This window comes from Sorex araneus, chromosome 1 (assembly GCF_027595985.1).
Source record: "Sorex araneus isolate mSorAra2 chromosome 1, mSorAra2.pri, whole genome shotgun sequence".
Taxonomy (NCBI): domain Eukaryota; kingdom Metazoa; phylum Chordata; class Mammalia; order Eulipotyphla; family Soricidae; genus Sorex; species Sorex araneus.
In genome coordinates, this window is record NC_073302.1 from 21,965,267 (window position 1) to 21,990,519 (window position 25,253).

Consider the following 25,253-nt stretch of genomic DNA (forward strand, 5'->3'; position numbering starts at 1 on the left):
AAACCATGCATTCAGCCTTAAAAAGCATAATGACTTTAATAGAAATACTCCCTGATTTAAAGTGTTCATGAGACAGAAATCGAAATCCCACCTCCCTGGCCACGTCATTCTCTAGTGACAGCTTTGCACCTACCCGCCATGGGTGGGATGCGGCAGTGAACACCCCCAGGGACTGACCTTTGCTGTCTGACATTTGTATGGCACTTGATACAGCCTGTAACAGAAGACACGGCGTCTCTTTTTGGTGGAAAAACAACGGCTTTGGGAGGTAAAGTAACATACTCGTGATGATACAGCCATTAGGCAGCAAAGCAAGAATTTGGACCCTGGCGGATTGCCAAGTGAGGATTCTTGGCTCCCGACAGGCCTCCCCGCCCTTGCCTGGTGCTCACTGGGTGTCTGTCGGAGAAGTTAAGGCTTCCGGGCCTCCCCCCAGATCTCCGTGTTCAGACGAGTGATGTGGAAGTAGGCATGGGCCTTCTGGTCGCCGGTGTGCTGACAGCCCCGATGCACTGGGTGCCTTGTCGCCTCGGCTGGACACCCATGCAGCCTTCCCCCGCATCCGAGCTGCAGCACGGGCCTGGACCTGGCTTCCCAGCTCTGCCTCCCACAGCTCTCCACTGAGCTGCTGACCGTGGCCTCCATGCTGAGGCCGTGTCTGAAGACTGAGTTAATGCTGTTCAAGTGCTTGGAGCACTCCCGGCACATAATACAGTGGAGGTGGCACGTTGGGCAACAGCACCCTGGTGACTGGGCTCTGAAGAATGTGGAAATGCCACTGAGGCCGAGCGTATACTTTGTCGAGAATGTTGTTCTGGGAAGTCCCCTATGCCTTTAGTCTTGGATGTAACAAATGCCTGGTGGTATTCTGGCCGGGAGCTGGAGCAGGGCAGACTTGAACAGGCTAGCCACACTCCATTGGACACTGGAACCCCCACACCTGCTGTGACACCGAGCAGCCCCCCTGTCCCCCATCTGTGGGAGGAAGCCTCGATGATCCTAAGGTGTGACACCCAGCACTTCCTCTGTCTCTTAGCAGACCTTTAAAAAGTGCTTCTGGAACATCTTTGCTTGTGTTTCCGGGGCAGAATCTACAACACACCTGTGGCAACCCTGATGTTTACAGTCCATGTGACAGTCCCTTCTTTCACAGAAGCGCCTGACAGAATGAACTTGAGAACAACTTCCATCAACTGGGCGGGCGCTGTGGGCGTCTCCCTGTGGGCCCGGCATTGCAAAACTGGGGTTCCGAACTGAGCACAGAGCTGTTGTCTTCAGAGCAGATGGACAGACTCGCTCCTTCGTCCTGCTGACACCACGCCAGCCAGCCTGGGTGCCCCCGCCCACCCCTCAGCCCCTGCAACGGCGAGGACGTGCCACATTAGGACTGGCCACCATCCTGAGGAAAGTGTCTTTTTCAGTCCCCGCAGCAGCAGCGTCCCCTCCCTGGCTCTTTCATTTCCTTTCCTAGAATGTGAGTCCGTTGCATCAGCCTGGTGGGCCAGGAGACCCCTGTCTGGCTCTGTCCATGGAATGCTTTGGTCTCACTGCTTACTTAGGATCTGTCAGTCACACTCCCCGGGGCTTATCCCGCATTCAAAGTGGATGAATCGGGTTTCCCTGCCACGTTGTTAGGAATAATATAAGACACCAAGAATGGCCTCCCGTCCCGTGCAGTTCTCTGTACAGAGCGGGGCTCAGGGTAGGGGAGCGTGAAGGCTGAGAAGCGCTCCCCAAACTCTGGCTCCTGGAGGCTGTGTGGTCACGGGCTGGCAGTCTCCGCCACTCTTGCCCTAGAAGAAAGGCAAGCCGGTGCCAGCAGATGCGGCCTCCACCGTGAGTAAAATGAAGTTGTTTCATTAAAAAAAAAAAAAATGCCGTTTTGTGCTAATGTGCAAAAACCGCCAACTAGGAGTTCAGAGGGAGGGAAGACTGGAGAAATCCTGTTTGTCAACATGATTTACAGAGGAGAAGCTCTTTGTACGTCCTAAAGACACAGGCTCACGAGCTCGCGTGGAGAGTGCCCAGAAGTCGGGGGCAGGTACTCCTCTCCATAAGGCACAAGTCAGAGCAGACGGGAGCCAGGTCCCACGGCTTCCCGCACCCACACCCGTCCCGCCTGGAAGATCTTTGGAAATGCTTAATTTTGAGTCACAGAGAAAAGTCATCGTGGGCTCAGCAGCCCTGCTCCAGGTTCTGTTGGCTCCCTCCCTGCACGGGGCTCAGCAGCCTTTCCGGGCACAAGCAGTGGTCTCTCACCCCAGGGAGCAAGTTTCCAGGAGCTGGGAGCCGGCGAGGAACGGCCGTCGGAAGACAAAGGCAATACGGGGCCAGAAGGAGAGCGTCTGAGCGAGGCCTCGGCCCCTCCAGCCCTCGCTGCCCGCACAGCCCTCACTGGCTAACCCAGGCTGAGGAGTGGGTAGGCGAGGTAGTAGCCCACGGCCGAGCCCAGGACCACGCCCAAAAAAATCCAGGTGTTGTAGGTCATTACCGCCAACATCATGAAGTAGCTGATGACCACCTGCGAGACGTGGATTAGAGACTGGCCCGAGTGACACAGAAGCCACCTAGGGAGAAAGGAGAGCCAGGTTAGTGCTGGTTGGGAGCGCGGGGCGGGGCGGTGACGAAAGAGCCGCTGCTGGGTTCCCGACCGACACATTTAAGCTGGGTGAGCACAGCCCGGAACAGATCTGTTATTTTGGTTTTAGGTTTTGGTCCACACCCACTGCTGCTCACGGCTTACTCCTGGCTCTGCGTTCAGGGGTCACTCCTGGGGGTCCTGGGAGTGCTGGGGATCAAACCTGGGTGAGCCACATGCGAGACAAGGGCCCCGCCTACCCTACCATTGCCGGGGCCCCAGAAGGGACCTATATTAAGGAGCCCTGCCAAACCGCTGGCAGAGAGGCAGGACTTGTATAAAGAATCTAGAATCCTATCTACCCGAGTTGGAGCTTCCTGGCATTCTAGGCAAAAAAAAAAAAAAAAAAAGGGTAAGAAGGGGCCAGAGCAATAGTGCAGCAGGTAGAGCATTTGCCTTGCACTCAGGTAACCTGGGTTCGATCCCCGGCATCCCATATGGTCCCCTGAGTAATTCCTGAGTTCAGAGCCAGGAGGAATCCCTGAGCATCGCTGGGTGTGACCCAAAAAGAAAAAAAAAGGGAGGGTTGGGTTAAGTGATGCTATGTAATTGGTCATGTTTGATAAGGCGGGAAAATCATCAGGCAGATTTTTGTTTGTTTGTTTTCTTCCCTGAATCTCTGAAGCAAAACAGCATTTTCATTTTCTTTCTTCGGGGACTGAGCCCGGGGCCTCAGGCACACACGCGGGAGCGCTGTGCTACACGCCGAGCACCAGCCCTCGCCCAGGGGAGGCAAACCTGATAGAAAAGGTGGCGTCTGGTGACACATCCCTTCCTAGTTAGGCCACCCACTGTGGCCTGGCACACATGACCGTATCTGACACTGCCGGGGAGGCTGGGGCCGGAAGAGGGGACGGGGGCACCAGAGCGGGGCAGGGGGAGAAGAGGGTGCTGCTGACAGCGTTGCTCCTTTGCTGCGTCAAGGCGGCCTGGGTGAGGAAGCCACAGGACCCTCTGGAGTCCTGGGGAGACTAAGGGGCTGGCGGGGCGGGGGGTAGGCAGGGCCTGGCTACCTGCCAGAGGCGCACGCCAGACTTCTGACAGCGCCTCCCGAGAGAGTGCTCAGTCCATCTGTCTGCAGCCTCCTGACTCCCTCAGACCTGCCGTCCGGTTCATCCTCCTGACTGCGAGCCACGTCCCGGTCCTTCCCTGGGCCTCAGTGTCCGTTCTGTGAGGCGGGGGCGCGCTGTCCTTAACCCGCACCCAAGCCCTTTACCTGAGGCGCGCCCGGCCGCCAGGGGGCAAGTCGGAGGCGGCCAAGTTCTGGTCGGACTCCTCGATGAGCTGCTGGCTGCTGGAGGCGGACGACATGCTGGCCAGCGCCCGTTGCAGGAGCACGGCCTTGCCCACTTTGATGCCTTCGTACAGCACAGCCAGGAGCAGGACCACCACCACCGAAAGGGCCATGCCTGTCGGAGGAAGCCGGGCTGCCGAGACCGGGGCGGGGAGGCCGGGTGCCAACTCCCGCACCTTCTCCCGGGCCCCCGTCACCCCCGCCACCCACACCTCCCTGGCCCCTGTGCCCCCAGGCCCCCAGCTCCTTCCCCCTCTCCCCTGCCAGCTCACTCTCAGAGGCTTGGCCTACAGCGTAGGGTCAAGAAATGGCTACCAGGGCTGGAGCAATAGCACAGTGGGTAGGGCATTTGCCTTGCACACGGCCGACCCAGGTTCGAGTCCCGGCATCCCATATGGTCCCCTGAGCACCGCCAGGGGTAATTCCTGAGTGCAAAGCCAGGAGTAACCCCTGTGCATCACCAGGTGTGACCCAAAAAGAAAAGAAAGAAAGAAACGGCTACCGCTGCCCAGGCAGGCGGCACAAACCTCCTCCCTGACTTGACATTTCTCCCTGGGGGGGGAGGGGTCCTGGAAAGGAAGGGAGGGAGGAGGCGCCAGGCAGCGGCCACGCACCTCGGCAAGTTTGGATACGCGAGGTTTTTATTTCCTTCTCACTGAATTTTCTACTTCCTTCTGTTTTTTAATTTGATTATAAACGGAAGGGAACCAGTAACTCATTTTTATAGACAATCTGCACCGCTTATTACCGCCTATGGAAATTACCTGTTAACTGCTACTTCTTTTTACAAGTAGGGGAGAACTACTTTTGCGGTCTGGCTCTAAGCAGCAACTATGTAACCTTATCGGTAAGGGCAGGGGAGTGGAAATGAATCAGCAACAGGAGGCAGGTGGCAGCCTTCCCTCCGGACCTGTCCCATGCTAACCCCTGACAACTTTCAGAACTTTCAGCATGGTTCTTCTAGTTTTGTTTTTTGGAGGGAGGGGAGGGGGAGACTGGGCCACACCCAGCAGTGCTCAGGGCTCACTCCTAGACCATCTACAGTGCTGGGGACAGAACCAGGGTCAGTCCCGTGCAAGGCAAGTGCCCTGCGCCAGCACTCTCTCTGGCCCAACTGGCCTTCACTGCCCCGCTGTCCCCATTCTGTCGGGGCTGACCTCACCACACCTCCTGCCCTGCAATCCAGAAAGGCCTTCGGGGCTGCCCCAGCCACCAGCAAGGCAGTGAGTGAGGCTGTGTGACTGCCACAGCGGGGCTCTGGAACTGGCCTGCAAGTGCGGCTTCCTCGGGGGCATGTCCCACTCTCGGACGCCAGCCTTCTGGTCACCGGGAAGCACAGGACACGGACACACCCACTCTGTGGGCCACATCAGCAGCCAGCATCAGGCAGTTTACAGAACGGGGAAGGCTTCCGATGAGTCCCTCTGAGTGAGGGCCATTTAGGGGGGCCTGGGCCACTCAGGACCTGAGCAAAGCGACTCTGTCGTTCTGAGCCCTGCAGTTACTCGGCAGTGCAGTGCTGGCATGGCAGTCCAAAACAGGGACGGCCAGACTCGATGGCCCCAGCACCTACAATGACCAGCCTCTAGGTCATTTCCAGTCTTTCAGATGTGTTTGTTTTTGTTTTTACTTTAAAAATATGTCCCTGGGGGGGCTGAAGCAATAGCACAGCGGGTAGGACGTTTGCCTTGCACGCAGCCAACCCGGGTTCGAATCCCAGCATCCCATATGGTCCCCTGAGCACGGCCAGGGGTAATTCCTGTGCATCGCCAGGTGTGACCCAAAAAGCAAAAACAAACAAACAAACAAAAATATGTCCCTGGGTTCGATTCCCAGCATCCCATATGGTCCCCTGAGCATCACCAGGGGTAATTCCTGAGTGCAAAGCCAGGAGTAACCCCTGTGCATCGCCGGGTGTGACCCCAAAAGAAAAAAAATATGTCAATACCATATGGCTTTCTGAAATAAAAAAAATATGGAACGCTTCGCGAATTTGCGTGTCATCCTTGCGCAGGGGCCATGCTAATCTTCTCTGAATTGTTCCAATTTTAGTATATGTTCTGCCAAAGCAAGCACTTTCGGGTGTTTTTGTTTGCTGGTTTGGTTTGGGATGCCATGCTGGGGTGAGGGTGGTGGGGTTACTCCTGGCTCTGCACTCCGGGATTACTCCTGATGGTTCTCTGGGGACCATATGGAATGCCAGGGATTGAACGGGGTCAGGCCACGTGAAGGTAAGCGGCTGAGCCACTGCACTGTCACTGCAGCCCTCTCTAGTCTAAGATGTGATTATTCTACACGGAGACATGAACCTGCTGTGCGCTACTGCCCATCTCTGCCTTGCGAAGCTAAAGGAATCTTCTCTTTGCAAGAAAGGTTTCACCGGAGGTCCTAAGCTGCAAGAGCTGTGGACAGCGCACCCAAAGGGTCAGGCGAGGTGGTAGCTGGAGGCCTTCACCTGGTTCTGGCTCTTACTTCTGGTCGACCCGAGACAAGTCTCCTCCCGCCTCTGGGCTGCTTCTCCCTGTGTGATAGAGGAGAAAGCCCTCCCCCGACCTCTCCCTGGGCCTCAGTGCAGAGCCCTGAGCAAGAATTCCAAATGCAGCATTCCCATTCCCTACTCGGTGTCTGCCTGCGAGGTGATGCACCCCTGCCCCCAGGGTAGCAAGAAAAACCCGCTTCTCCCGAGTCTTGCCAGTGCTTACCCGTGGGGCTGTGGACACTCCAGAAGTCAAAGAGAAGCACCACCTTATCTGAGAAGATGAAATGCATCTGCAAGACACGGGAAACTGCATCATGGGGGGCGCAGGACGTGGGCGCTGCTCCAAGACTTCCCCAAAGGCCCAGAATCAATGCATGGGGGGTGGGGGGGATACAGGGGATGGGAGAGGATGGGACACTGCAGCTAAGCACAGGATGGGCTGTTCGAGGTCATCAGAGGTACAGGGACCATAGCTTGAGGGGGCCCCCTGCGGGTGGAAGGGAGGTAGGGGCTCCTCCCCATCCCCCCCACCCTCAGCCTGGCCTGCACCTGCAGTGCCCTCGGGCCAGGCTGGGATGTGTGCCCAGGGCCCTGCAAAGCCCCTGAGAGGCTGCTGTGCAGAGCAAGCGCAGCCTCTCACCCCTGCCCTGCACCCGGGGGTGCCCCTGGTCCTGACCCCGCACTGGAGCCAGGGTCCCTCTGTCCTGAGGGCACAGGTGGACACAGCAGTGGCGTCTGCCAGCCCAGGGCTGCTGCTGTGTCCTGTGTGTGCCCGACATCTGCTCTTCGAAGCCCACCCCTGTGTCCAGAGAGTGACCGGGGGCGGACATCTCTGCACATGGTGGGCTTCCCCCCAGCCAGTTGGAAAGACGTCAGGAGGAGAGAGATGGACGGACCCCACGATGCCAGCTGCCATGTTGCCCCAAAGGGTCCTGGGGCTACCTTAAAGTTGGGGTGGATTTGCACCACTGGCCTCATCTCGTAGAGAGACGGGCAGTTAGGCTCACCACCCCTAGGAAACCGAGCTCGTGAGAGTTCAGTCACGGGCGAGGGTCACAGTGCCAGGAAAAGAGCGAGGCCTGCTGGCATTTGGGATTCCCACGTACCCTACCCCCTCTGCTGCTCCATCACCAGGCAAGGAGTAGAGATGAGCACTGGACAGAGAGTCCAAGTGCCCCCCTGCACCCGGCCCCATGACTGTGCTGGACAAGCCTGAAGCCCAGTGGGAGGCCAGGAGGTGGCTCAGGGTACAGCACAGGCTGTGTGTGGCTCAGGCCCCACGCTTGGGCCCTGCCACTGCAGAGTGTGGTAGGCAGGCACTGGCCTTGCACCAGCAGGACCAAAAGCTCCATATGGTCCCCTCCGCCACTCACCCCTTCCGAGTAAGCACCACTGCGTGTGACCCAAAATTTAAAAAAAAAAAACGAGCAGGCTGATCAGTGATCCTCTCAGGAAAGTCCCCTCTTGTCGCTGCCAAAACAGCCTTTCTTGGGCCACACCGCTGCCATGTCTCCTGGCTAAGGCGACCCAGGCTGGAGGAAGCGGTCACCTTCTAAGACAATGGCCACCTGTTAGAATTCTCACAATACAGTAGCGTCGGGTATACAAGAGAGTGATTCAGGGTGGCTGTGCGTGAAACAATCGCCCTGGAAGGCGGCGACCATCCATCACCACACAGGTACCATTCTCTTTTCCTGTAATGAGAACCTTCCAGATCTAATCTCGGGGCAATTTTAAAATGCACAAAACAGCCATAACAATAGTACCATGTTGTCCAGTCTGTTCCCAGGGCTTGTTTGCTCAAGGTTTTCAGTCCCCCGCTTCGCAACCCTTTTGTGAGGGAACAGAAAGGCAAACACGATTGTCCTTATACATGGACTCATTAAAAAGACAGTGTTGGGGGTTGTGTGGGGGGGAGCAGGAGCCACAGGACAGTGGGCTGGGTGCTTGCCTTGCAGGCAGCCAACCTGGGTTCAATCCCTGGCACCCGTATGGCCCCCTGAGCCCTGCCAGAAGTGATTCCCTAAATACAGAGTCAGAAGTAAGCCCCGAGTACTGCTGGATGTGACCCCCACACAAAAAAAAAAAAAAAGAAAGAAAAATTCTGGGGTTAGAAGGGAGAGGTCTGAGCTGTGCTTAAACTCAGTGTGTGGAAATTCCGCTCAGGTCACGGGTGACTCCTGGTGGGTTCAGGGAGCTCTATGGGGTACCAGGGAACTGAGCCCAGGTCGGCCCTACCCACTGTACCAGCACTATGGGGTGTAGCCCCTGCCCACCCACCTCCTCTGTCTCTTCCCGATAGTCCTATGAGGGAAAGGATTTGTCTAAGACCTTTACGTAGAATAGGGAAACTAGGCAGTCTGAAAAGCATATTGAACTTAAAAAAAAGTGGGACTGGAGTGATATAACAGCAGGTAGGGCATTTGCCTTGCACACGGCTGACCTGGGTTCGATTCCCAGCATCCCATATGGTCCCCTAAGCACAGCCAGGGGTAATTCCTGGGTGCAAAGCCAGGAGTGACCCCTGAGCATCGCTGGGTATGACTCAAAAAGCAAAAAAAAAAAAAGAATAAGTCATTTTCAGAGGCTGCAGGGTGCTTGCCTTACACACAGCTGATCCAGAGTCAACCCCTGGCACCCTGCATGGTCCCTTGAGCCCTGCCAGGAATGACCCCTGAGTGCAGAGCGAGAAGTAAGCCCTGAGCACAGCACTACGCTCCCTACCCATGCCCCCATCTGCCCAAAAAACCCTCCATATTTTCAGGAGCTCGGGTATGTGCCTCAGTGGTCACTGCTCTGGCATGGTCACTGTGACAGCGCCCCTCTCCCCCAGCCTACCCCCTCCCCCCCCACATCACCATCACCAAGATCCAACATCTCAGCAAAGACAGCAACAAAGGGAAAAGGGGAAGTACAGGGTGAGTGTTTAATCCCTTAAGATGGAAGTGGTTCTTACTCCATGTACAAGGCTGACACAGGCTCAAAAAGAAAGTGAAAATCTTTTTGAGTTCCACTGCCCAGAGAAATTCATTGTTAAGATTCTTTTCTGGAGTGCCAGAGAGATAGAACAGTGGGTAGGGGGCTTGCCTTGCCCACAGCCAACCAAGACTTGATCCTCCAGCTTCCCATATGATCCCCTGAGCACAGAGCCAGGAATAACCCCTGAGCAACCAAAAAAAAACAAAAGATCTGTTTTGTTTCTTGTTTGAGGGCTACACCCCATAGTGCTCAGGGCTTATTTCTGGGTCATGCTCACAGGTTACTCCTCGTGGGTTAAGGGAGCGATATGGGGTCCCGGGAGATTGAACCTGAGCCGGCCCTACCCACTGTACTATCGCTCTGCCCCTCATTGTTAAGATTCTTTACCAGCTCGCGCCCTGGGCGGAGTATGCGCTCTGCACGTTAGAGGCCCCCACACCAGGGTCCCCGAGCACTGCTGCGAGTAAGCCCCAGAGCACTGCTGTGTGTTGTGGGAAAAACAGATTCTTGAAGATAAAGACTGCTTGCGGGCTGGGACGCCTTGCGATGGGGGGCCTTGCACACGTGAGGTCCTGGGTTCAGTGCCAGCTCAGGAGGGTCCCCCTGAAACCAGGCGAAGATAACAGTTGGGCGTGTTCTACTGCCTTTGCCCCGAAGCCTAAAGGTGAGATCCTCTGGGGCTGGAGCCATAGCACAGTGGGTAGGGCGTTTGCCTTGCACGCGGCCGACCCGGGTTCAATTCCCAGCATCCCTTATGGTCCCCCGAGCACTGCCAGGAGTAATTTCTGAGTGCATGAGCCAGGAATAAGCCCTATGCATCGCCGGGTATGACCCAAAAAGCCCCCCCCCCAAAAAAAAGAAAAAAAAAACAAAGATGAGGTCCTCAGTTTACCCTTCCTCCAAAAGCCTGATGAGGAAAAGTCTTCCTCATTTTGTCCTTCCCCAGGGCCTAACCCTTACTTTGAGGTTAGTAAGTAAGATGAAGTGAGCCTCGGGGAACTGGCCCAGAGGTTTGATTGCCCGGCCTGGCACCCACTGGTTTGGAATGCCTCCGCTTTCTGAAGCGCTCTGCCCTGTTTTTTCTCTAGAACCCCCTTCTTGCAACCCTGAAGACAAGATGGTTATTTGGGGGGGGGGGGAGAGAACAGAAGTCCCCCAGCTTCCAACCTGCTGGCTTGTTGCCAATCAAGCTCCATATCAACCCGTGCATGGCCGTGAAAGGACCCCAAGCACCAAGCTGGGGGTAGTCCCTGAGCAGAGCACGCCCTCCCCACCAAAAAATAGGGGGAAAAAAGTCTAAACCAAACAATAAAGATGTTCACTGACCAGGTTCACCCAAGACAGGCATAAACAACTCCGAGAAGCCCCACTCACATGGGATGTGCACTCAGACTCTGCAGCACCCCCTCCCCCTCCCACACACCATCAGTGGGAAGGCAGGTGGGGGGGGGAGAGGAGAGCTGCATCATTTCTTGAAGCCCTCCCCCAAGTTCACTTGATGAAGCAGCTGGCACGACTGGAATGTCCCCCGAGGTGAATTCATCAGTGAGGTGCTACAATGGGGTGACTCTTCTGTCAGCCCGGGCCTGGCCAGCTATCCCAGCGCCCCCAGAAAGCACTGCCAGCACCCAAAGGAAACCCACTCACACACAGGCACGGGCTCTGTGTGGCAGGAGGTAGAGGTAGGAAAGAGATGGCGCCAGCTCCTGGGAGGGGAGAGTGAACTGGACACCAGCGGGTGCACTGAGGTCCAGAAGGGAAGCGCCCCAGTGAGGCAGGTGTGTGTGAGTGTGTGCAGGGGGGATTTTGTGGGGGGGGGGGGGCTGGGTAGGGGGAGCACAGGTGGCCAGGGAGGTGTAGGAGACGGCCAGGAAAGTCTGTCCCCAGCTGCAAGGTGCAAGGGTCCGGTTCTCTCTGGAAGGGGCGTGAGGAGCCTGGGAGAGACGCAGCAATCCTATGGGCTTACTCCTGGCTCTGTGCTCAGGGATCACTCCTGGCGGTGCTCGGGGGACCATATGAGATGCAGGGGATGAACCCGGGTCAGCCACTTGGCAAGGCAAGTAACCTGACCGTAACCTGACCGCTGCACTATCTCTCAGGCCCCAATCCTGCCTTCTCACTAGAAGAAAAGATTGAACTGGTCACACCCTGATGTGGGATGCAGTTTCCAGACCTGTTGAGAGGCAAGGCTCGGGCTGCGGCTTCTAATCTGGATTCCCCCATTTCTGAGGAACCCGGGCAGCTGAGCTTGAACTATCTGATGGGCTCCACCCTGGGCTGGGCAGGGCTGCGGGGAGGAGGGGTAATCTGCTCCTTGGGGTTACTTGCACTTTGAGAAAAGTTGTCCTGCATAAACCAAAGTTGAGCAGGAGATAGCTAATGATAAGCACTTCCCGTTTACTTCTCAGATTAGAGGCAGAGAGAGAGAGAGAGAGAGAGAGAGAGAGAGAGAGAGAGAGAGAGAGAGAGAGAGAGAGAGAGAGAGAGAGAGAGAGAGTGTGTGTGTGTGTGGTGTGTGTGTGTGTGTGTGTGTGTGTGGTTTGGAGAGAGGGGGGGGGGGAGGCACACTGTTGACTGCCCGGCCTGTATTGGCTTCCCGTCTTCTCAATTCCGCGGCTCCAAAGCAGGCTGTATTTCTCTCCCGTGGACCCGACCAAGAAAAACTGTTGATCCGGAACGGTATTCCGGACCCAAAGCGCCGGGAGGATTCCAGAGAAGCTGGGTCTGTCCCGAGCCCCTTCCTATCCCACAACAGAATCAAGGATCACGAATCAGGCAGCACCTGGGAGCGGCCGAGGGGGCTGGGGTCTGCGTGAGCGTCAGCGCAGGCTGGAGCGCACCCCGTACTCAAGCCCACCCCCCAGGACACGGCTAGCCCCCCGGACAGGGGGGATCCCTTTGCCCCCGGCTGCGCCACAGCAGGTGCTCGCAACTGCTCCCTCCGGCCGCAGAGACACCCGGGAGGGGGAACCACCAGAACCTCCCCGAGCCCTTCGCCCGCTGTGCCGCCCCCCAGGCTCGTTGGCACGGTGGGCGTCGCTGCCAACACCGCCCCCCCTCCCCCAGCCCTGGGCCAGGGTGCCCCGGGCCGCCCCCCACAGCGTCCCCTGCTCCGGGACTCACCGTGGCGATGTGAGCGCCGGTCCGACACGCACCGGCGTCTGCTCCGCTCTGCTTGCTCGGGTCTCTGGGCTCCGAGTCCGGCCGCGCAGCGGCGGGGGAGCAGGACCCGGGCCGGGGTCACGTGGTTCTGCGGTCGCGCGGGGGCTCCTGGGAGTTGTAGTCCCCGCGTAGTAGTCCTCCCTCCTGCCGCCTTCACAACCTTCATCCGAAATGTTCCTGCGCCTCGCAGTAGATCATGGGGAGTTTGACAGAGTCCGGGACGAACACCCGGCCCGCTGGACTTAATAATAGCAAAGTGGGAGCCAATGACCTAAATTATGACCCGGATGTTTTTGTTTGTTTGTGTGTTTGTTTTGGGGACCACAACCGCGGTGCTCAGTGCTGACTCCTGGTTCTGCACCTACGAATCACTCCTGGCGGGGCTCGGGGTCCCTAAGGGGTGCCAGAAACCCAACCTTTACTCCGATCTCTCCAGTACCTGTTTTTGTTTTACAGTGAAGTAAAAGTTTTCTCATGCATATGGATGCATGAGAAAGACACGTACACAGACAGAGAGAAGGTGGAGAGAAAAGGGAATGCCAGGAAGTAAACGGAATTACACACGCCGAGACAGGATTTTGTTTTACATATTTATAAAAGTCATTATCAATTCCACAGGGGGAAAAGCAGGTTGTGTTCCTATGTAAATTTAATGGGTCTTTCTTTGTTCATTGGTGGGGGAGGGCGGTGATCTCTGTCTCACAGGTATTTCTGTTTGTGTGTATCTTTGTAGTGCCTGTTGATTTCACCTGTCCACCTTTTGGCTGGGAAGTTTTCTGGAGAGTTAAGGGACTTTGAACAGTATTTAGTTTTTATTTACTTATTTATTTGGGTGGGGTGCTCCCAAGCAGTGCTCAGGGGACACCCCCTCCTCACCCCCAACCCCAGGAGAGCTCTGGAGCTCTCTCCGGGGGTACTGGCCAGCCCAGCCTAGCAGGGCAGTGGCTCTGAGCTCCTGGCTCAGGGATCACTCCTGGAGGTGCCCTGGAGGACTGTGGTGGTGTCAGGGATTGGACCTAGGTCAGCATGTGTAAGGCAAGCATCTCACCTGCTGTCCTATAGCTCAGTTCAAATGCTGAGTTGGCACATAATGACTCTGGGACCTTGGCAGTTGATTTTATGTTTCCGTGTCTCAATTTTTTTTAATGACTGAAATTCCGAGACAAAAACAATGGGGGGAGGGGCTGGAGTGATAGCATAGCGGGTAGGGCGTTTGCCTTGCACGCAGCCGACCCGGGTTCAAATCCCAGCATCCCATATGGTCCCCTGAGCATGGCCAGGGGTAATTCCTGAGTGCAGAGCCAGGAATGACCCCTGTGCATCGCCAGGTGTGACCCAAAAAAAAAAAAGACAATGGGGGGAGGCAGAGCTATAGTACAGATAATTTGCCTTGTACAAGGCCAACCAGGGTTCAATCCCAGGCATCCCATATGGTCCTCAGGCATCGCCAGGAGTAATTCCTGAGTTCAAAGCCAGGAGTCACCCCTTGAGTATCACCAGATTTGGTCCCCAAACAAAACAAAAAGAAATTTGTGGAATCTATGTCATCAGTTGTTTGTTTTTACATAGCTTTCAGTGTGAGTTTTTTTCTTTTGGGCCCATACCTAATGGTGCTCAGGGGTGGTGCCAGAGATTTGAACCATACAAGACAAGCACCTTACTACCTTACTTCTTGTCCCGTTCTATATGTTAAATGAAGACACGTTTTCAGTTTCAGCCTAGAAACTGGCAGTGTCAATGAGTTCAGTAACGGTGGCTGTTGACGCCATTGGCCAATATTTCCGTTCTGCGAAAGAAAGTTCTTTCTCCTCAAAGGCCCAGTCGCTTGCTCGAGGTTAGACAGCTTGGAGGGGCCTCAGTCTCAAAGTGAGCAGGAGTTAAGAGGGCAGCCAGGGGCTGGGGTAACCCAGTTCCCGGGGGAGGGGAGAGGGAGCAGGGCACCGTGAGGAAGTCTGGGAGGGAAGCCAGCTGCTGTGGAGTAGGGAAGAAGGGCCGGAAGGGGGATGGGTACTCTGGAAGCTTCTGGGCCCAAGAGCGCTGGAGGTTTTCAAGTGTGCCTCACTTGGAAGCAGGAGTGAGAGTTCTTGACCTTCACCCAAGCAGGCTGGGGTGTGCACACCGCACTTTCACCACCCCCACCACCCCTACAAGGGGGGACCCACAACACAGCTTCATTCATCTGACTGTGTGTGTTGGCTCCGTCACCACCCCATGACCTTCTCTCTCAGTTCCAACTTCCTAAAGTGCAGCACAGTTAAACCCCTGTGCCCTACAGTTCTAAAACGCAGCTTTTCTTTTCTGTACTGCCAGAGACGCCCCCCGCCCCCTTCTTCCTCCCCCCCCACCCCCGCCAGGTGGACAGCTCAGGGTGCAGGTCACAGGCACCACTTCTGAGGTCACACCCCGCCTGGCCCAGGCGTGACAAGAGATCCTTTCCAGGTCCCGTGTGCGGCCTGCCCTTGGACTCCCCTTGTCCCAGGGAAGGAAAGAGAGGCTCCAGTTAAGCCGAGCTCTGGGACAGTGATCAGCCAGGAAGACGGCGTCACCGGCTCCGGTTACGCAAACTTGGCCCAGCGGCCCTTTCACAGAGCTCTTAGCTCCTCCAAGGTCAGTTAGCATGTGTGTGTGTGTGTGGGGGGGGGATCTGACCTGTCATGCCTCCTTCCGAGGCTTAAGAGAGGAACTTGAGGTCTCCAGAAAAGAGACCGCGTGAGCCAAAGAGCGTTGTTGCCTTTGCTATCTGATGGAGCAGCCGCGTGGCCCCGAGGAACCGCAGGTCTTCTCTGGCCCCCGGGGAAGGGTGGAATGGGTGGCGTAAGCAGCCCACCTTCACGTGCTTGGCTGGGGTTGTCAGTGAGCTCGGGGCGGGGGCGGCTCCCTCGGAGGCGAGGGACTCTGCATGTGTCCGTGGAGCCCGAGCTGCTCACCCGCCTTCTCACATCAGCTTCTACTGGCGTTTTACATCCGGGCTGAGCCGTCGGTGCCTCTGCTGTGTGTGGCACAGAGAGAGTGATCCACCCGAGGAGAGTGATCTGGGTGTGGAGACAGGACGTGTATGTGTATATGTGTGTGTGCTGTATGTGTGGATGTGTATTATGTGTGTGTTATGTGTATGTGCATGGGTATATTATGTGTATATGCATGTACGTATGTATTATGTGTATTATGTGAGCATGTGCACGTGTGTGTGTGTGTGTGTGTGTGTGAGAGAGAGAGAGAGAGAGAGAGAGAGAGAGAGAGAGAGAGAGAGAGAGAGAGAGAGAGAGGAGAGAGACCTTTTATGTTTGGTTGATTTGGGGGCTACACCTAGCAGATGCTCAGGGGTTATACCTGGCTCTGTTCAGGCTCAAGAGTTACCCCTGGTGGTGCTCAGGGGACCGTACGTCATGCCAGGGATTCTAACAGGTTGGCCACATGCAAAGCAAGCACCTGACCTTTTGTTCGTCTACTTCTCTGGCCTCCAAAGCTGTCAGTTTTTAGTGGATGTTTTTCTCTCTGCACTTCCTCCCACCTTTTATTTTTCTTATTAATTTTTAAAAATTGTATTAACCCCCCATGATTTACAAACTTATTCAGAGTTGAGTTTTTGGCAGACAATAGTGCAGCACCGATCCCCCCACCAATGTCAACCACCCCCCATCAGTGTCCCCAGGCTCCCTCCCTTCACTCCTACCTCCCCATCCCTCCACCCCCCCTACCCCCACCCCCGCCCCCACCCCCAGCCTGCCACCTTGACAGGCACACTTCGAAGTCTGGTTGCTGAAGTTTGGATCTCATGATTTCAGTGTTGTGGACTTCCCCAAGTTTTTCTTTCCCGTCTGATTTGAAATGTCACCGGCAGTGAGATAGTCCAAGGATGAAGGCACTTGCCTCCCCGGGGCCAAGCCTGCGTCACCGCCATGAGTGATCCCCAAGCACAGAGCCAGGATAATCCTTGAGCACCACCACATATGTCTAAGCCCCCTGCAAAAAAGCTAAAATAAAACTATACTTTCCTTGTCTCCTTTGTCCAATTACTTTTTTTAAAAATGTCCCTATCATCTTGCCTAACACTATTTAATTTGATCTCTTCATTGTCCATTTTTCTCCACTCAGTGGAAGCTCAACAAAAAAAGGGAGTTCCTGTGTTTTTGTTCACGACGGCACTCTCAGTGCCTAAAACTATCCGTGTCATAGAGCAGACCCTTGGTGAATATGTGATGAATGAACCACGAATCTCAGCAGAACCACCGCCTCAGAGCATGGACACGGCCAGGGCAGAGACCACCTCGGGGACATGGCCTGGAGGCGTTTCTGTGAGAGCTGACAGAGGTGGCCAGGTAGGGTGGTTTGCTGGAGAAGTGAGAAAACAGTTTTTGGAGAAGCAGGGGTGGGAGGGGTGGGAAACGGAGTGGTACCTGCCCTGGAAGGAGTGAGAGCGAGGTGGGGATGGGGCCCCTGGATCCAAGGCCACCGGTCGCCAAGGAAGGGCCCCGAGAGGAGTGGCCATGGGGTGGGGGCCTGTGGGACTTGCCAAAGGCACCCAGGCCCGGTATGGGGACACTGAGATCTCTCTCCGTCTGGAGCCCAGCCAACCCAGCCACGGCTGCTGAGCTCACGGCCGGGGGGAGCAAGCACCCCTAACTCTAGCGTCTATATTCACCTGCAGTCCATCTAAGGGGGGGCCAGCAACATAAAACCTACCCCTTGGCTTTGAGGGCCCAGAAAAGCTTTGCAGAAGAGAAGCAGGTGGGGAACAGGAAGCCCAGAGACCACCCTCTCCGTCAGTCCTTCTCTACTTTGACTTTCTAGGCAGTGAAGTTTGGCTGGTCCTTAAGGACCCATGTGAGCCTGACTTTTCACATGGAAGGATGGGTCTGGGTTTGCATGGACAGTACCTCGGTGGCCACTTTCCTTCCGTCTGGGAAGGCCTTTACTGGGTCCTGGGATCTTGGCAGCCATCCAGGAGACGCAGGGCAGAGGGGCTGCCCCGGACACTCACCCAGGCTCTGAGGAGAGACAGTGGTTGACCAGGTATCTCATTTGCCCCTGGACAACTGTCAGGAACTTCCCACACAGCCTCAGACGGACATTGCAACCTGCAAAATGAGACCCCCCCTCCCCCAATCCTGAGGGGGAAAAGGCATTGGGACAGAGCGTTCCAGATGTTTCACTGGGCTGCAACTCAGGCTCTTGCTGGCAGAAGAATCACAAACAGGAGCTTAAGATCACATTGTCTCACTTTCGTAGAGTTTTTAAAAAACTAATGAATTAATTTGCCATGGAGGCCACATTCAGTAGGGCTGGGGGCTACACCTGGCTCTGTGCTTACAAAGTTATTCAGAGGGGGCTTGGGTGGAGGGAACCCTATGCAGGGTCAGAATTTGAACCACAGTTGCATCAGCCAAAGCCTGGTACATAACTGCTTTAAACTTTGCATTATCTCTCAGGCCCCTTTATTGATTTTTTAAATTATAGTTTAGGTATTATGATTAGAATAGTGCTGAAGTTAAAAGTTACTGCACCTGTCCGCTGCCACAGTGCCAAGACCTGCTGGCACTTTCTCTGTTCCACCTTTGTCTGATCTTCACTCTCTCCGTATTTTTATTATTTAATTTATTTGCTTTTGGGCCACACCTGGTAATGCTCAGGGGCGACTTCTGGCTCTGCACTCAGAAATTACTCCTGGTGGTGCTCGAGGGACCATATGGGATGCCCCAAACCCGGGTCGGCCACATGCAAAGCAAAAGCCGCTCTACTATCGCTCCAGCCCCTGTCTAAATTTACTTTTGAGGAGAGGAGCCTACCAGACAGTCCTCAGGGGCTGCAGGAGCCCCTCCAGGGACACACAGACAATAAGACCAGGATGTCAGCATAGGAGCCTAGTGGCCCCTCTTCCCATGTTATTTGTTAATCAGTTCATTCCTTATTTATTTTTTATGTCACACCCGGTGATGCTCAGGGGTTACTCCTGGCTCTGCACTCAGAACTTACTCCGTGCTCAGGAGACCATATGGGTTGCTGGGGATTGAGCCTGGGTCGACCACATGCAAGGCAAACACCCTACCTGCTGTACTATCACTCAGCCCTTCTTCCCATATTATTTGTTAATCAGTTTTGTAATCTAAGGCAGTTCAACTGGTTGTTTGATACCATCTATTCCCTTGTCTTGTTCCTCGGAATTCCACAGATAAGTGGATCACAGGTATTTGTTATTCTTCCTCTTATGTTCCTAGATGCCCTCTAGCTCTGCCTTCACTGCACCAAACCGCATGATTTTCTCGTGGCTGCATAGTGTTCTGTTATGCATAAATACCACAGTTTCTTTTACTTTTAAATTCATATCAATTTAAAACTTATATTAATTTAAATGGACTGGAGTCCTAGCACAGCAACTAGGGCGTTTGCCTTGCATGCAGCCGATCCGGGTTCAATTCCTCTGTCCCTCTTGGAGAGTCTGGCAAGCTACCGAGAGTATCCCGCCCACATGGCAGAGCCTGGCAAGCTACCCGTGGTGTATTCAATATGCCAAAAAACAGTAACAACAAGTCTTACAACATCTCACAAGACATTACTGGTGCCCGCTCGAGCAAATGATGAACAATGGGACGACAGTGCTATATTAATTTAAATACTCAAATTAATTTGTATTGAACCACCATGAGTTATTCATGATTGAGTTTCAGGCGTGCACTGTTTCAACACTAATCCCTTCCCCCAGTGTCCACTTCCCTCCACCAATGTCCTCAATTTCCCCTCCTGCTCCTCAGCCTTTTTCTATGGCAGACAGCACTTTTTTCTTTTTCTTTATTTTCTTTTTCCTTTTTTTTTCCTTTTAGGTACTGTGATTTGCAATACTGTTACTAATAAGGTATCACGCATATCACTTTACCTACTTTCAGCACCCAATTCTGGTCGAGGGTGACCGCTTTCCTCTATTATTATTATAGTGGTCCCTCCCCTGACCCAGCCCCTAGAGCCCCCCTGCCCCAAGATACCACAACTTCTTGATCCGGTCATCTGTCTTTAGACATTTGTGTTGTTTCCGTATCCTGGCTATTGTATGACGTGTAGCAATAAACATAAATGTGCGTCTGGTGAAGGGACGGGTGTTTGAGCATTGTATAACTGAGACTTAAACCTGAAAGCTTTGTAACTTTTCACATGGTGAATTAATAAAAGAAAAAAATAAAAAAAAAACATAAATGTGCGTTTAGTTTTCAAACAAACATTTCTGTGTTTGGGTGACCTGCCAGGAGTGGAATCATTGGATCCTAGGAGACATCAGAGTCTCAGTTTTCAGAGGAATCTGGCAGGACGGCTTGAAAACTGCAGCTGCTTTAGCATCGCTTTCACAGAGAGGCAGGTGCCTGCTCTCTCGGGCTCACAGTCAGTGGCTCACCACCAGACTCCCGCCGAGGGGGTGCTGCTGAGAGCCGCTGAGGCTTCATCCTAAGAGTCAGTTTTGCTGGATGAAAAGGGTTTGGGCGACTAGTTGCATAAGGGTGGGAATGTCCTCAATACTGCACTGACTCCTTCCAATGATCAGAGTGGTTGGTTTGGGGCTGCTTGTATCTTAGCGACTTTGCAGTGTCTAGAGCATCCTTCCTTGGGTTCCCTGGCTGGCAGGGTCCCCCTCCTCCATCTCCAAAGCCACCATGCAGCTGCTTCTGGCTCTCTTCGGTTCTCCTATTGCCTTCTCTTTTCAGGCCAAGGCTTCCCTGCTTCCTTATTTTTTTGTTTGTGACCATATCTGATGGTGCTCAGGGCTCATTCCTGACTCTGTGCTCAAGAATCACTACTGGTGGTGTTCCAGGACACATGGGGTTGAAGCAAGCAAGGTAAGTGCCTTAACTCGTGTACTATTTCTTCAATCCTGATTCCCTCTTTTAAGGACGCTTGCGATGACATTTAGGGTCTATTAGAGTAATCTCAGTTTATCTCCCAGCTCAGGATCCTTAACTTAATCACACAGGCAAAGTCTCCTTTGTCTTGTCAGGAGACTTTTAGGGCCATTCTTTATTTAGCTCATCAGAGGGTCTTATCAGCATGTCATTGTCTAGTCTCTTTAGAAAAGCCTTTCTCCCAACCGAGCAAGCAACAGGGCTACAGGACCATGAGCAAGACAAGAACAGCTTACTCTGGCCTCACTGGGAAAGGAAGTTCGGGATACTGGTTCCCTTCCCACCATCCACCCTGGACTCGAGACCTTGGAGCCTGCAGGATTGACTAGACTCATGCACAACACCAGGGATTGCCACATTTCTACATGATTGTCACAAGTTTTAAATAATCTTTTTTTTTTTGCACAAGCCCTGAGGGGTGGTTTAATGAACTGGAATGCTTGCTTTGGCTGCTGGAGGAGGCCACTCCGATCCACAGCATCTCAAAAGCAAGAGCAGGACTAACCCCTGAACACCACTGAGTGTAGCTCCAAAACTGAACCACCCCCTATACGAGCGGGGCGAGTGCATCAGCAGCCTGATAATGCCTTCAGTCTTCCTGACACCCCAAAAATTGCCACTGTGCCTTTGGCTGGACCCCAACAACTTGGAACCGAGTTTGCCAAGAAATTAAACTGCCAAAAATTAGGTATGCGGGAGCCATGCCCACAAACCACCTCTGGCTCAGCTATACAAGCTCATATATTGGTCTTATTACAGAGACCCACAGATAAGTCTCAAGAGAGATCAAAAGTTGCAGTTAAGCTTAGACCCATGTATGGCTGAACAGACCAGGGTAAATTGGAGGGGGGTAGGTTGGCCTGGTGGCCCACCCAAGCAGAGACCCCGGCAGCCGCTTGCTTCCATGATCTAAAATTGCCGCTATGGGGGCTGGAGTGATAGCACAGCGGGTAGGGCGTTTGCCTTGCATGTGGCCGACCCAGGTTCGATTCCCAGCATCCCATATGGTCCCTCAAGCACTGCCAGGAGTAATTCCTGAGTGCATGAGCCAGGAGTAACCCCTGTGCATCACCGGGTGTGACCCAAAAAAGAAAAAAAAGTGCACTATACCCCCCGGTCTGACTCCACCATCTCAGGATGGACCTCACCAAGATATAATTTGCTGAAAATTCTGGTATGTGGGTTTTGTGACTGAAATCTCCAGCCTTTCTCAGGGTTGGGATGGGCTACCTCTCCCCACCTCCCTGTACTTCCAGAAGCCTTGGCAGTCACATCCACACCCAAGCAACCACCCAATTGAAAAGCTATGCCAGTCTTACTGTCCTGATAAAAATACTGAATGCCCTGAACAAACACCATGACCTCTTAGCACCTGTATTGCAAACCATAATGCACAAAAGGAAAAGGAGAGAGAGAGCAAGAAGAAAAGTGTTTCCCAGAGAGGGAGACTAGATGTATGTGTGTGTGTGTGTGTGTGTGTGAGGGGCGATGGTGGTAGGGAAACAGGGGATATTGGTGGTGGGAAATGTACACTGGTGGAGGGATGGGTGCTGGATCATTGTATGACTGAAACCCAATTATGAACAGCTTTGTAATGGCCTATCTCACTAGTATCCAATTAAAAAGTGTTTTTAAAAAGTAATGTGGAGTTCATGCCCAATTCAATCAGCTTAATCAATGGCTGAATAAATAGCAGTATTCCTACATTAAAAAATAAAAACACACCAAAACTGAACCACCCTTTCCCCATAGAGTTAACCATATCTCATCAGCTGGATCACAAATCCAGCTTACACACACACACACACACACACACACACACACACACACTGTGGTTTAATAAAAGCACATAACATTTGCCCTCTTAATCTTTTTTTTTTAAAGGATAACTCATTTTTCAACTTTCCATTTTACCTATCCCTTTGGGTTTTTTTGTTTGTTTGTTTTGCTTTGTGGGTCACACCCAGAGGTTGCTCCCAGCAGTGCTCAAGGGACCATGTGGTGTGAGAGACCGCACTGGAGCCTCTTGCATGCAAAGAGGGATTTACACGCACTCAGCCTGTTGAACTGTCTCTCCAGCACTACCCTCCTGACTGTTTCCTTCCTCCCTCCCTCCCTCCCTCCCTCCCTCCCTCCCTCCCTCCCTCCCTCCCTCCCTCCCTCCCTTCCTTCCTTCCTTCCTTCCTTCCTTCCTTCCTTCCTTCCTTCCTTCCTTCCTTCCTTCCTTCCTTCCTTCCTTCCTTCCTCCCTCAAACCCTGCTGTGCTCAGGGCTTACTCCTGGCTCTGCACTCAGGGATCGCTCCTGGCAGGTTCTCAGGGGACCGTATGGGGTTCCGGGGATTGAACCCAGATCGACCACACGTAAGGCAAGTGCCCTACCCATTGTACCATATCTTCAACCCCTCTTCATCCTGCTCCTTTAACCATTTTCAAGACTTCAGCACATTTCTAAAACTCACATTGTTCACATTGTTGTGCAATGAATCTCCAGGGCTTTTTTTCTTTTATGAAACTGAAATTATATCTGTCGCAACTCCTTTTCTCTTGGGTTCAGAAAACCCCCATGTTACTTTGTGCTTCCCAGTTTTCACTGCATGCCAAGATCTGTTATAGAGGAGAAACCACGCAGTGGCTGTGTTCTATTTCCTCCCCTGAATGTCCTCCAGGACCATCCACCTTGTAGCAAGTGTCATCAAATACCTTTTTTTTTTTTCTGTTGGGTGACACCCAGTGATACTCAGGGGATACTCCTGGCTCTGCACTCAGGAACCACCACTGGTGGAGTTTGGGGGACCATATAGGATGCCAGGAATCAAACCCTGCTGGCCACATGCAAGGCAAACGCCGTCCCTGCTGTACTATTGCTCTGGCCCCAACTTGCTCTTTTTCTGAACTGAATAATACCCCATTGTAAGTAGAGATCATGTGCTGTTTACTCAAGCCTGGGTCTGTGGCCCCTTGGGTGGCTTTCACCTTTCTCTGATTGAGAGCAGATCTTCGATGATGAATGTATAAACACACAGCTGCTGTTTTAGAAGAGTGTCTTAAGAATCTTGGCTGTGCACTGCAAGTCCTTAAGGAGAGAAGGTGTGAGCTCACCCCAGCCCCCTCTTCCCAGTATAGGGTCTGTGTTTGGGGCAAAGTCCCTGGATACCTTGACCTGATCCTGACTGTACAGTAGCTCCTAGTTTTAGGAGAAGATTAGACTCATAAGGTTTTAACTTGGATATAAGCATTTTCCTCTGCAGCAAGGCTTTTTTTTGTTTTCTTTTTATTTATTTAAATTTTTTTTTTTGGCTTTTTGGGTCACACCCGGCACTGCACAAGGGTTATTCCTGGCTCTGCACTCAGGAATTACTCCTGGCTGTGCTCAGGTTACCATATGGAATGCTGGGAATCGAACCCAGGTCGGCCGCGTGCAAGGAAAGCACCCTACCTGCTGTGCTATCGCTCCAGCCCCTTTAAATTTTTTAAATGAATAACCGTGAGATACAGTTACTGATTTCCAAACTTTTGTGATTGGATTGTAGTCATACAATGATCGAGTGCCCATCCCTCCACCAGTGCCCTTTCTCCACCAAATATGTTCCCAGTATCTCTGCCACCACCCTCCGCCTTTGAGGCAGGCACATTCCATTTTTCTCTCTCCTTTCGGGTGTTATGGTTTGCAGTGAGTTTTTCTCCTCTGGGTAAGAGATAAACTGATTCTCTTCCTTAGGAAACTCAAAAGAAGTCTAACGGAGATCTGGCTACACTCCACTTACTTACAGCATATGTTTTGGCCCATAATGTATTGTAAATAAATAATCTCTCGATCATGGAGGAAAGAGCTAGCCGGGCAAATGCTCTGACTACTTCCCCTTCACTCTGGAGGTTGTTTCAGTATTCACATGAACCATATAACACGGTTGACATGTGAGTGGCCTGGAGGGTGGAACTGTGTGTGAGAGAGGGGGTGTGACGTCATCCCCATGTGCAGAATGATGACTGCGTGCCTGTGAGTCTCTGTTTGTCACCTCGTGCATGTGCCGAGGAGGTGGGTGAACATGGAGATCCAGGCGGGCACTTTACATGGAGGGGGACAGAAGACAGGGTGCATGCTCAGGTGGGCCCTGAGAAAGGCCCAAAGAGGACAACCTGGGGAGCGACTCCCACAAACAGTGCTCACCATCTCATCCTCACTCCACACGATGCCTTCCTTCACCGGGTCTCTGTGTGGGGTGCTGCCCTCAGACGTGCTCCTGAGGGTCTCTGCTCATTCCTCTTTGCTCCGAGAGCCCCTTTTCCTCCCAGCTGTCTCCCCAGCGTTGTGGACTCTTCTTTGCACAGGGCAACTGGGAGGAGGAACTAAGAGGAAATCCGAGTCTCACCTTCAGAACAACACACGAGGCCTCAGCTGTCCTTTTAGGGAACTCTGGACAAGGTCATGGAGCGGGAACAATACCTCTGTGTCCAGATGGACCCTCCCCCTGGCATTATCTTCTGCAATGAGGGCCCTCGGGATTGTTATTCCCTTAAATCCGGAAGGGGAATCATTTCTCACGCCACAGGCACTCTGCATGCTCGGAGTTTGGGTTACAGAAATTCAGATTACCACGTGTGTGTGTGTGTGTGTGTGTGGTGTTGTGGCGTGGGGGAGGATGAAGACGTGAACTAGAGGTGACGTAGGGACAGCGGTGGAGGCCTCGGGTACTCGGTGGTGGTGGGTGGTGCTGTGAGTTTGTGCATCACCATGAATGTTAACTCTGGTGTAACCATGTTGGTTAAGTCATGTAACAAAACAAAAAATAGGGGGCTGGAGCAATAGCACAGCAGGT

At 53.4% G+C, this 25,253-nt stretch overlaps 1 protein-coding gene and 1 non-coding gene across 2 annotated transcripts; both read right to left on the reverse strand.

The window, feature by feature from the left end:
- Nucleotides 1-10: 10 nt before the first annotated feature.
- On the reverse strand, nt 11-12,628 carry SLC31A2 (solute carrier family 31 member 2). The gene is made up of 4 exons (XM_055123826.1): nt 12,514-12,628; nt 6,635-6,701; nt 3,855-4,047; nt 11-2,567 (listed from the first exon to the last, which is right to left on the reverse strand). The coding sequence occupies exons 2-4, from the start codon at nt 6,699-6,701 to the stop codon at nt 2,399-2,401; spliced, it is 429 nt and encodes a 142-aa protein (XP_054979801.1). The 5' UTR covers nt 12,514-12,628; the 3' UTR covers nt 11-2,398.
- Nucleotides 5,902-6,008, reverse strand: LOC129401277 (U6 spliceosomal RNA). The gene has a single exon (XR_008628208.1). It is a non-coding gene; the product is annotated as a U6 spliceosomal RNA (small nuclear RNA).
- Nucleotides 12,629-25,253: the final 12,625 nt, after the last annotated feature.

Coding starts and splice junctions, on each gene's coding strand:
- SLC31A2 (XM_055123826.1), bottom strand. CDS start 6,701: ATGCATTTCATCTTCTCAGATAAGGTGGTGCTTCTCTTTGACTTCTGG. Junction 4,048..6,634: donor GAGTGTCCACAGCCCCACGG/GTAAGCACTGGC, acceptor TTCCTCCGACAG/GCATGGCCCTTTCGGTGGTG. Junction 2,568..3,854: donor GGCGGCCGGGCGCGCCTCAG/GTAAAGGGCTTG, acceptor CTTTCTCCCTAG/GTGGCTTCTGTGTCACTCGG.